We start from the raw sequence: 11,321 nt of genomic DNA, 5'->3' as shown, positions 1-11,321 counted from the left end.
GAACACTCCATTCCATCCCTCCTCCCCTTCTCTCGCCCCTCACTCGAAGGGCAGAGTCATCTTCCCGTAGCCAGTTCTGATTGGCTTGCCGCACCCGTCCCGCGACGGCGATTGCTCCGCGAGGTTTCTGACCCCTCTCTCTCCTCCCGGAGAGACTACGGCGGCTCCGAGGACGGAGGGGGGGAGGGTAAGGCCGCTCCCGTCAGTCAGACAGCTGTGGGAATTGCCGGGTGCGGATGGCGGCTGCAGTGGTAGCCCCACCCGCCGTCGGGGGCGAGGAGACCGCGGCAGCAGCCCGGGTTCCGGGATCTACGGGGTTGCCGGGTAGCCGTAGCGCCGAGCGGGCTCTAGAGGAGGCCGTGGCCACTGGGACGCTGAACCTGTCGAACCGGCGTCTGAAGCAGTTTCCTAGGGGCACGGCCAGTGGCTACGACCTGTCGGACATCACCCAAGCTGGTAAGTGCGCCCTCGCGCCGGGCCTGGGACTCGAGGGTCTTTATTTGCATAACCACGCCTCCTGCGCGTGTTTTTCCCTTGAGAGCTTCCGACCGCGCCTTCTCTTTTGCATAGCCACGCCCCTCCGGCCTGCCCGGCCCGAATCTGAGCTCCCTCTGCGTAAACTACCACCTTCCTTCCGTACCTGGCCGGTCGGCCTTTGCATTCGCTGATCGTTTCCAAAGCTATGCCCCAACTGGCTAAGTTCTAGTTGGAACTTTTCTGACCGCGCCTCTTCATTTGCATAACTTGGCGTCCACTGCGTTGCACCGAAGCTGGCCCCCTCACCTAGAGCCGGAAGAAATCGTAACTACCATCTACCCCAACCTCCTCATGGTACAGATGAGGAAACTGAGCAGGCCTCCTCATTTCGAAGTTCTGACCCTGATGACTTTTGACTGCTTTTCTCCTCCTTTCCTCCTTCGTCTCAAGTCTCACCTGAACCCACGTCTTCTCCAAGGGCTACCCACTCTGGCACCAGGTGGTTCTCGTTTTCTTACTGGAATCTCAGCACACCTCCTCCTTCCCACCAACCCTAGCAATCAGTGAGCCTAGGGGAAGAGCCTTGTGAATTGAAGCCTCTTTACCTAGGCTTAACTGCCCTATCGTATCCCTGGTTTCTTTTTTGAGGCTTCTGTTGCCCTCCATCCGTGAGGTCACTGAGAGGAGCCTGTGACCTCATAGGGACCATAGAGTTCACACCTCAGTTTCTGCTTCCTTTCCTAGAAGGTAGGAAGATCGTTAAGACTGCAGTTAGATGGAGAAATCAGATCTTGCAGAAGTGAAAGGGGAAAAGACTCATACTCCCTATTTCTTTCCTGACACCCATTCTTCTTAGTTAAGATTCCAGTATTTCAGAACCGGGAGGAACTTTAGAAAGAGATCCTGTTATCCATCCTAGTTATTTTACAAGTAAAGAAACAGAAGGAAAGTGACTTGCCCACGGTCACACAGGTTTACCACCTTCCTGTAGTAATTACTAACTGGGGTTAGAACCCAGGTTTCTTAACTTCTAATTCGGTATACTTTCCACTACAATAATTTGTATGAATTACCTTCTCGCTTACACTTAACGCTTGAGGAATAGACAATAGTGCCTTCTAATCATGGTGTCTGCTGAGCTGATGTTAGTTGGGGAAATTGTCTGGGGAGCTCAGACTCAGCTGCTTCTTAAGGCATGCTGGGACCTAGAGCTGGCAGCTGTTAGAAAACTGCATTCCTGGAGTCCCGACCCTGGCCCAGCCTATGGTGTGAAATGCCAAGCCATCTCTCTCCTATTTTGGTTTTAATCTGGGGAATCCTATACTCAGAAGTCTTCCTACCACCACACTCAAGGAACCTTTTCCTCCCTGAAGTAAGTGCTTGTGCCTGCCCCCTTCCCATTTCTGAATTAGAAAGAACCAGTATGTCTCTTTTTTTCTTCAGTTCCCTTTAGGTATTGCGTGGCTAGTAGGCCCCTCTGCTTAGGTTAGCTTAGGCTTGTCTATATAGGTCTTTCCATCTCCTTTCCCTACCTCACCCCCACCAACTCCTACCTCAAAGACATATCTCATTCTCTGTGTATCTCCTCAGCCTATATATATATAATAGGCTTTATTGTTTGTTTGCAACTCTTCATGATCCTATTGGACCATATCTGTCCATGGGATTTTCTTGGCAAAGATACTGGAGTCCTTTGTCACGTCCTTCTCCAGTGGACGCTTTCGTCAGACAATTAGAGGTGAAGGGATTTGCCCAGAGTCACGTAGCTAGAAAGTGTCTGAGGCAGGATTTGAACTTAGGTTTTCCTGACTGGAGACCCAGTGCTCTTTCCATTTTTTGCCTTGCAGAAGACCAAATGTCACCCATGGATCTTGGTGTTTTTTTTGAAGGAGGCACAGGAGGTGGGGGCGTGGTGAGGTGGGAGGGGGAGGGGAGAGAAAGAAGAACCACTTAGAATCCACTCCCACTCCTCTTCTTTTTCTTTTTACCAGTCATTACCCTCTTCCCATACTCAAACAGTTCTCACTTTCCTTCTAGTCTTTTATCTGGGACTTTGGAGTGTCTGTCCACAGTTATGTGGCAGATAAAGACGGTGGGAAAATCTCAGCTCTCCTTGTACCCTTCCTTCTTATCCTTTAACACACCATCACCTCTGTTCCTTCTGGTAGATCTGTATGGACTAGACTGCTTCTTTTCTGTCCAGGGTTCCTTCATACTCTTGGTTAGGCCGGTGTGGGAAAGGGAAGTGTCTGGAGCACAGGGCTCCTTAAAGGTGGATAGCGTCATATCATAGGATCATAGATTTAGAGTGGGAAGGGACTTTTTAAGTTATCTAGTCTCCCTAATTTTGTAGAAGCCTGGAGAAATTAAGGGATTTTGTTGCTCCAAACTCAGTACTCTTCCTACCATGCTATCCTGCCTCATTTACTACCTTCTTTAAACTCTGTTCCCTGAAACTCCCCCAGTTTCTGCTTTACAGCCAGGTTCTATGATTTTCCTCCAGGGTTAAAGAGGAAATAGAGGCTACCCTGCACCCCACTGGGAAGCCCAGTACCTCTGCCCCTTCCCCCTTCAACTTTATTTTTTCTGCCTGTTACAATCTCCATCATCACAGAGAAGAAAAATAAACTTTCTCTAGAGATTCCTCTTTAGTGTTTCCTCCTCCCCACACCCTGATAAAACAGAGTTCTCTCTCCTTTTCTTTGTCCTAGACTTCTGACTTGAATGCTAGAATGTCATTTTTCTTCCTTCTCTCGGCTCTTTCTGAACCCGAAGAAATGATCTTCTTCCCTAAAGCCATCTATCTCAATACCTCCCTCTCCATACAGGAGAAATACCCTTTATCTTCTCATTCCAGTGGACTCTATTCCCTGGGGCCTAACACAGGGATGAACCTGAGGTGGGGTTTGGGGAATATATATCAAAAGAGAAGTGCTCGCAGCCCTGCTGTTGACCACATCCTGTCTCTGACTTGTCCTCCTCTTCCCCCTCCCCCCCTCCCCTTCCCCAACCCTGGGCTCCTTTCCCCTTCCTACTTTGAGGACTTTTTCCAAAATCGCATGCCAGCCTGTTCCTACCTCCTACCCTTTCCCCATGTGGCGGTGAATGAGGATGGGAGTCCTAGATATGTCCAGAAATGTTTTCTCAGATGACATATAGCTTATCTATAGGTTGGGGAAATATAAAGCAGAACCTTCTGAGGCTTTACCCTTCTGCTTGCCCTGCAAAAAATTCAGGGGGCTGGTGGATAGATTGTTTTCCATTTCACTTTGTCGTGAGACCAGTTTCTTTGGGGAAAGTTTTCCTCGGTGGCCCCCTTCCTCAAGAGAGTTATTCCTCCAGCACTGGAGAACGGTGGTGAGGTTTAATCCAGATAGTTGTCCAAGCCTTCCACTCCAGATCCTGGAATACCTACCCCTACAGGGTGACCAGTAGAAACAACAGGAGTTCTGGGTTTCTAGGATTTCCTAGAGTGGAGGGGCAGAGAGGGGTTCAGTTTGGCCTAGGTGAATTAGCTAGCTACTTGAGTTAGGTAGACTCCAGTACTTCTGGGTCTTCACTTTACTCCTACCCCCCCATCCCACTTGAGAGTTGGGGGAGAAGAGAAATTGTTTCAGTGAAGGCTGAGCTTCACACAGCAGGGTCAGGTGGAGAGGAAGTGAAACTGGTTATGCAATCTGGCTGGAGGGGGAGGGCCTGATTGGGGAATGGGGATTGTTGAGAAGCAGCCATGATAGCTTCCCTGGGCAAGCAGCCATCTGGGGCCAGTCTGGAGGGAATTGGTTGAGAGAAATTTTTTTAAACTGTTGAGATCCTCACCTCTAGCTCATCACTGCTTGGAGAAGGAGGTGTCTTTCTGCTTGATCAGTTGGAGCCAGGACACAGGGAATCTTAGGTTGCACTGAGATAGGCTAAGGATGAGGTGAGGGTGGGGAAAGAGGAATGTTATATAGGGAGATGGGAAGCCCCTGTTTCCTTTCTCAGGCTCTTTCCTTGCTCCTCCTGCCTATAACCTCAACATTTTCTGTGTTTCCCCTTGATCCTCTTTTATCCTCTTGCCTTCTCCTTCATGGGGCCTAAGTCATGTTAACCTTAAGAAGTCACCCCTTTTTTTATAGTAGGAGATGGGGATGCCTGTGCCACCTCCGGGTAAGTCAGGAACCCTGTTATATAGAGGACTGCACTTTCCCATAGCTATCCCCTACTCTACCTGATCCCCTCTAGACCTGTCCAGGAACCGGTTCCCTGAGGTGCCAGAGGCAGCATGCCAGCTGGTGTCCCTAGAGGGGCTGAGCCTCTATCACAACTGTCTTCGGTGTCTGAACCCAGCGCTGGGGAACCTCACGGCCCTTACTTACCTCAACCTAAGGTACAGTGGTTATTTGGGGAGGTCTCAGCTTTAGAATCGAAGGGGAGTGGGAATATCTTGCCCCACTCTGAACCTCATGTATGGGAGAACCTGCTAAGCAGGGAGGCATTCCCTGGGCCATCTGTGTCTGAACTGTGAGCCTACTTTTTTTCCCCCTACTACAGCCGGAATCAACTATTGTCGCTGCCTCCTTATATATGCCAGCTGCCCCTTCGTGTGCTCATTGTCAGCAACAACAAGCTGGGAGCCCTGCCTCCTGACATTGGGGCCTTGGGAAGCCTAAGACAGCTTGTGAGAATGGGACAGCCAGGGAAATGGGGAGGTCCTTGGGTTCTTTGGAGGGACGATTGAAGAGAAGCGATTGCTGGGAGCTGGGTTGAAGGCGGGGGAATAGGTGATGGTGCCAAAAAATGAAATGGATGGGATTAGAGGGGCTGGCCCAGGGATTCACGGCCTGACCCTGGTCTCAAGCCCCAACTTCCTCCCTAATTTCAGGACGTAAGCAGCAATGAACTCCAGTCCCTTCCCCTGCAGTTGGGTAACCTCCACTCCTTAAGGGACCTTAATGTTCGGAGGAACCAGCTCAGCACTCTGCCTGATGGTGAGGGAGGTCAGGGCCTGGATGGGTTAGTAGAATCCTCAGTGATCTTCAGGAAGCCTCCTCCCCCCACCACCCATCCCCCTCTTAAATCAACCCATTTAGTCACTTAACAAACAGGCATGTGTGGTCCCTACTGTCACAGAAGCCAGACTAACAGACACGAGACAGAGAAAAGTACAAGACAGTGTGTAAATGAAATGCTAAATTGTGTGGTTCTAATTATAAGTATACTAGGAGTTCAGAGAAAGGGGAGACCAATGTGGGCTGGAAGAGCCAGGGAAGGCTTCACGGAAGAGGTGAAACTTGAGCTGAGCCTTGACGGTTGGTAGGATTTGGATAGAGGAGAGCCTTCCAAGTGAGGGTAACATGATGGAAGACACAGAGGCAGGAATGAGCATGGTGTGGACCAGTAGACAGGAGAATAACCTGGCAGGAATGGAAGGTGTGTGGGGTGGGGAAAGCAGTGGGAAATAGGGTTGGATAGTTAGGTTGGAGCTGACCTTCCATTCCAAGATCCAACCGCAAGTTGTTATTTGCTCTCCAGAGCTGGGAGACCTTCCTCTTGTCCGTTTGGACTTCTCCTGTAACCATGTTTCTCGAATCCCAAGCTCTTTCCGCCGCCTCAGGCACCTCCAGGTCATTCTGCTGGATAGCAATCCCCTTCAGAGCCCTCCTGCACAGGTGAGGTACCCTGGACCTAGAAGGGCAGGTGGGCAGAATACAGCCTAGCTGTTTTCCAAAGTTGGGAAGAGGCAGACCCTGAAGACTGCCTCTCATCACTCTTTTTGCATTCTCCCTCTCTTTCTCCTGACCCCCAGATCTGCCTGAAGGGAAAGCTTCACATCTTCAAGTACCTTTCATCAGAGGCTGGAGAGCGGGGAGTCTCTGGATTTGGGGACCTGCCACCCTCTCACTCGTCAAGCTTCAGCCCCTGGTGGGTCACAAGTTATAGAGGAGCTACGTGGTGAATGAGAGCCCGGTGTCCTAGCTTTGTATTCATCATAGTTTTGGATTGGGCTCTTTCTCAGATAAATGGAGAATTTGAGGATGGGGGGAGGAAGTGTTAGAACTATCCAATTGACATTCGACCATGGCTTCCCCCAACTCCTAGCCCTGTGGAAGATTTGTTCCCTGGACGTCGGTATGATGGTGGGCTGGACTCTGGTTTTCACAGTGTTGACAGTGGAAGTAAGAGGTGGTCTGGAAATGAGGTAAGGGCCTCCCCAAGTGGGACATTCCTTGCCCGACCCCTTGGAAAGAAGTATTTTCTTCCCAGACAGAGAGATCCACTGCCTCTACTATCTTCCTAGACCAGAAAAAGAGATAGATAGGACACAGGGACTAGGCGTTAAGGGCCTTTGGTTTTTATGGGACCTCTCATCACATACTATCCAATTGTGATGTTGGGGGTTGGTCTCAGAGGCCCTCATTCTCCCTCTTTATAGCTGACAGATGAATTTTCGGAACTATCTTTCCGTATCTCAGAATTGACCCAAGAACCTCGGGGGCCTAGGAAGCAGAGGGAAGATCGAACAGGTGAGTGGAGGAGGAGTGGCAGAGAATGAAGAGAGAGATTCTGGAATGGGGAAGGTGGGGTTGGAGAGTTAGATATTCCCTTGATCCTCTCCCTTGGCCTTCTCAGGTGATGGGGACCCTGAACAAATTGACTTCATAGACAGCAGTGTACCTGGGGAGGAGGAGGAGAAAGGTCCTATTGAGGTGAGGGGGCCCCAGCTTTAGTAATGCCAGGGGAGATGGGAGGGCTGGGTGGGCCATTGAGGAAAATGTAACATAACAGTGGGGAATGGACATGGAAAATCTGTCAACACAACTAATGTGCAACCTCTTTTCCCAGGAGCAGCAGCTGGCAGGGCAAAAGACCCCAGAGATGGAAGTAGAAAGGCCTCCTAATGCCAGGTATCATTGCCCCAGTCCCATCATCAGCCCATTGCCCCTGTGTCACCCCAGTGCAATCACTCCTCACACCTTTCTTTCCTCCTTTGTCCTCTCTCTCTCTTTGGACCCCATGGGTGGGTACCCCTTTCTTGACTTCCCTGTGACCTTGCAGGTCAGAGGAGCCAGCTGGGGAAGAACGTCGTCGGCCAGACACTCTACAACTGTGGCAGGATCGAGAAAGGAGACAACAGCAACAGGGAGGCATGTGGGGAGCCCCCAAAAAGGAGAGGTATGAGAAATGGACAAGGGTGAGAGTGGTGCAGAGTCGGAGACATTGCATGAGATAGATAGGATTTGGTGATTGGCCACATTTGGATGGGGGTGGTGGTGGTAGGTGGAGCTAGAAGAAGCTGCCCCTCTGTATCTACCCCACCTGCCATAGGCTGGGAAGGCTTTGATCTGTTCTTGAGCTTTCCCACCTTATCCCATTCCACACTCTATGTGAATATTCTTCCAATGTGTATCTTCCATTTTCTTTGGTTTTGGTTTCTTTCTAGTTTCCTGAAACTGGCAAACAAAGGTAGTGGGGGAAGCCCTACCAGCACAGCCTCCTACAAGTAAGTCTTTTCTTCCTCATCTCTATTCTCAGCTCACCCTTCATCCCTTCCCAACATATCCTCTCCCAATTAACTCTCTCCCTTTAGCAATCCCTCCAAGCGAAGTGGCCCCCAGCCTGGAGCCCCTGAGCCCAACCCTGACCCTCACCATACAGCCTGTCCAGGTGAGATAGGGCCCCTAAGGGTGAGGGGGAAGGGGCATCTCTTAGCTGGTGATGGGATCTTCAGGAGAACTATGGACAGTGGTGGGATGGAGTACTACTTTAACATTCTCATTAACATTCCTTTTATCCCTATATCCCCCTAGCCACAAGCCCTTCTCCTCAGCCACTTGGCTCCATCCAAAGACCAAACAGTTTCCTATTCCGTTCGTCTTCTCAGAGCAGCTCAGGTGAGTTGTAGGCCTGTTGGGCATCTTCCTATGTCCCTATGTCAGTCATTTCCCCTACAAATTTCTGCAATCTGGGATATCATCCTAGACATGTAGATCATATTTCCCTAGACCCCAGTTTCATTTTTCACAGAAGCTGATAAAAAAGATTTCAGTCGGAGTGTTCAGGGAAAATGTGAGGGAGAGGAGAGTGTGGTATGAAGAAGGAAAAGCAACCTTTTCTCTTTAATTTCCTCCCCAGGCCCATTTTCATCGGAGCCTATTCTGAGGCCTCGACGGTCCCCCCAGGCAATGGACAGGGAGGAGTTAATGGCTCAACTCCGACAGGTAGGTCTTGCCTCTGCCTCTGCCTCAAAACCCCAAGTAGGTTTGGATTCTCTTCAGGGACCCAAGAATTCTGCTCCAATCTCATTTGCAGGTATTGGGTCTCTTCTAACACCCACTTCATGGAACCCAAGAAACCTGTTCCTTGTCTCATGAGGTGGATAGAAAGAGAGCCAGTGAGCTAACCCTTATGTTTCCTCAGGTCCTTGAATCTCGCCTACAACAACCCCTTCCTGAGGATTTGGGTGATGCTCTGGCTAATGGCGTTGTCCTGTGTCAGTTAGCCAACCACCTCCGCCCACGCTCTGTGCCCTTCATCCATGTTCCCTCACCTGCTGTGGTTAGTATATATGGGGGTGGAGAGGGTGAAGGAAACAGGGAGGGTCTCTGTTTACCTTTTGTTTCACCTCCAACTTCCTCACCCCCATCTCAGCCAAAACTTAGTGCTCTCAAGGCTCGAAAGAATGTGGAGAGTTTCCTAGAGGCCTGTCGAAAGATGGGAGTCCCTCAGGTATGGAACAGGATGCTGTGGGAGCCTATGGGGTGAGGTGCACGCTGTGGAGGTGGGAGAGGGGTGCATGAGGGAGGACAGCTGGGTGTGTTGCATGAAGGAAATGGAACGGGTCCTAGGCCTCACCAGAAGAAAGCATGTCTGTATGGGAGAAAGCTTAGCTTGTGGGTTCCTGCCAATATGATGTCATCAGCATGTGAGGGAGATTTGGGAGGGGAAGGTTTTGCTGCTGCTGACGTGTCTGTCTGTCTGTTCTGCTTTCCTGCCCTTCTGACCTACCTCAGGCTGACCTGTGCCTACCCTCCGACCTCCTCCAGGGCACCACACAGGGGCTACGTACCACGATGGAGGCTGTGAAGTGTGGTGGTGGGGAGGGCCCCCTGCCCCTTGGGCTCTCTCCCAGCCTGGGTGGCTTCGTTTTGTTCTACGTAGTCCTCATGTTCCTGCTCTATGTCACCTATGCTGGGCTCCTGGGCTCCTAGGACCCTGGAGTCTGAACGTCCCCAAACCTTATGTGCCTATTTATGACAATTCCTTCCCCGACTACTCGCCCCCCCCAAAAAAAATTTTTCACTGTGGGGACTTAGCTCAGCTACCCCCTTCCTATTCTGTCTGACCAATGATGCCTTCTGCCCTCACAAAACTGTACTGCTTCCCTTTCCCGTAAATGTATACAATGACTTCAGAAGCCCTACACTGCCCCATCCCCCTCCGGGTCCTCACTGGGGCCCGGACCTCATCCTGATAGATCTTTACTGTGGGTCATCCACCTCTGGCCCTTGATTCTTCAGAGAGGCTTTGGCCCCCTGCACTCATATACTGGTCCCTCTTCTACCCCTGCTCCTAACCCCCGATTAAATTATCTTTATTTTGTAGAGAGATCACTATATTTTTAGGGGATGGTGGGGCCCTTGCCCATCTCCCTCTTTGTTTATAAACTGTATAGACCATGACCATTGTCTCTGTGTTTGTTGTGTGTATTTTGTATCTGCTCAGTGTCACTCTGCTGCCATCTTCCATTTGCTTCCCTTTTCTGGCCAATAAATAGGAAGTCTCCTGAGCCAAAAGCATTGCCCCACTCCATGGCCATCTAACAGTTACACTTTGAAGTGCCTTCCTCCAAATCTGCTTCAGATCTTCCCTCCTTCAGAACCTATTAGCATAGAGTTCTATCCCAATAATGTAATTAACAGTTGATGAGCACTTTGTGTTAAGCACTGACCTGTCTCGTCCCTACAAGGCTTTTTCTCTCCCATCTTTCCAGTCTATGTGCAGTGTCTGTATGCAGGGCTGGATACAGGTGACAGTGTTGGGTAAAAGAACAGAAAGGGAGAGTGGAAGTAGCCAGGTCTGAGACCTAGTTTTTACTTTGAGGGTCCCTTTCTGTCTCCCCTCCATTCAACCTGTGTTCTTTATTTAGTGACTTGGGAGGAAGTGGACTGTCAAGGCTGAGTGAAGAGTGGGCCCCCAGGCCAGGCTTTGGTCTCTTACTTGTCTCTCTCGGAATGGGTGGGCTAGAGAAGTTAGTTCATGAAGACTAACCTAGAATCCTTCCTCATTTCCCCCTCCCCCCCAGGAGTCCCTGTGCCAGCCCCACCACATCTTAGAAGAGGAGGGGACCCTTGAAAAGGGCCTCCCCAGCATCGTCACTGCTGTCCATGCCTTGCTGGAGCAGGCAGGGTCCCATTTGCATCCTTAGGGGAGGGGAAGGGGGAATGGGACAAGACATCCAAGAACCTCCCTGCATCAGCAAATATGGATATCTTTAGATTACTGCTGCCCATAAATCATTGGGACGTGGGATGGGGCAGAGGGACATTGCTTCAGTCCCGTTTCCTGCCCCTGGACTCTTATGTGGGTGGGAAGACCTCAGCCCTGGCACCATGCCACTCAGGTACTGTTTCCAGGCTGTGCCTGGTGTAGGGAGCAGTAATTCCTACTGAAATGCTGTGGCTCCCACCATAGAACTCCCCATGGCCAGCTGAAGAAATGGCTGAACTGGATTCTAAGGAAAGAGGTCTGGGATGGAGCAAGAACGTATCTGGACTAAATCCCCCTGGACACCTCAAGCTGTGTCAGGTTCCCCCAATAAAGAATAGCCAGGAGCCTCCTGGGTTGATTTTCCGTTAGGCTGT

General features: G+C 50.6%; 1 protein-coding gene across 3 annotated transcripts; it reads left to right on the top strand.

Annotated features, from left to right (window-relative positions):
• Positions 1 to 236: 236 nt before the first annotated feature.
• LRCH4 (leucine rich repeats and calponin homology domain containing 4) lies at positions 237 to 11,315 on the top strand. Of its 3 annotated transcripts, XM_078155562.1 has the most exons (19): positions 389 to 456; positions 571 to 976; positions 4,702 to 4,846; positions 5,011 to 5,137; positions 5,342 to 5,447; positions 5,992 to 6,128; positions 6,266 to 6,381; positions 6,559 to 6,658; positions 6,893 to 6,983; positions 7,090 to 7,166; positions 7,303 to 7,364; positions 7,516 to 7,632; positions 7,901 to 7,960; positions 8,048 to 8,124; positions 8,268 to 8,351; positions 8,593 to 8,678; positions 8,878 to 9,015; positions 9,109 to 9,186; positions 9,471 to 10,139. In XM_078155562.1, the coding sequence occupies exons 2-19, from the start codon at positions 829 to 831 to the stop codon at positions 9,666 to 9,668; spliced, it is 1,947 nt and encodes a 648-aa protein (XP_078011688.1). In that variant the 5' UTR covers positions 389 to 456; positions 571 to 828; the 3' UTR covers positions 9,669 to 10,139. The 3 variants fall into 3 exon arrangements, with proteins under 3 accessions (XP_020834810.1, XP_020834808.1, XP_078011688.1); XM_020979151.2 differs by lacking the exons at positions 571 to 976; positions 9,471 to 10,139 and adding an exon at positions 10,763 to 11,315 and having other exon boundaries at positions 237 to 456; XM_020979149.2 differs by lacking the exon at positions 571 to 976 and having other exon boundaries at positions 237 to 456.
• The last annotated feature ends 6 nt before the right edge of the window (positions 11,316 to 11,321 follow it).

This window comes from Phascolarctos cinereus, unplaced genomic scaffold, assembly GCF_003287225.1.
Source record: "Phascolarctos cinereus isolate Bilbo 61053 unplaced genomic scaffold, phaCin_HiC Scaffold_5;HRSCAF=322, whole genome shotgun sequence".
Taxonomy (NCBI): domain Eukaryota; kingdom Metazoa; phylum Chordata; class Mammalia; order Diprotodontia; family Phascolarctidae; genus Phascolarctos; species Phascolarctos cinereus.
This window is presented reverse-complemented; position numbering and strand designations above follow the sequence as displayed.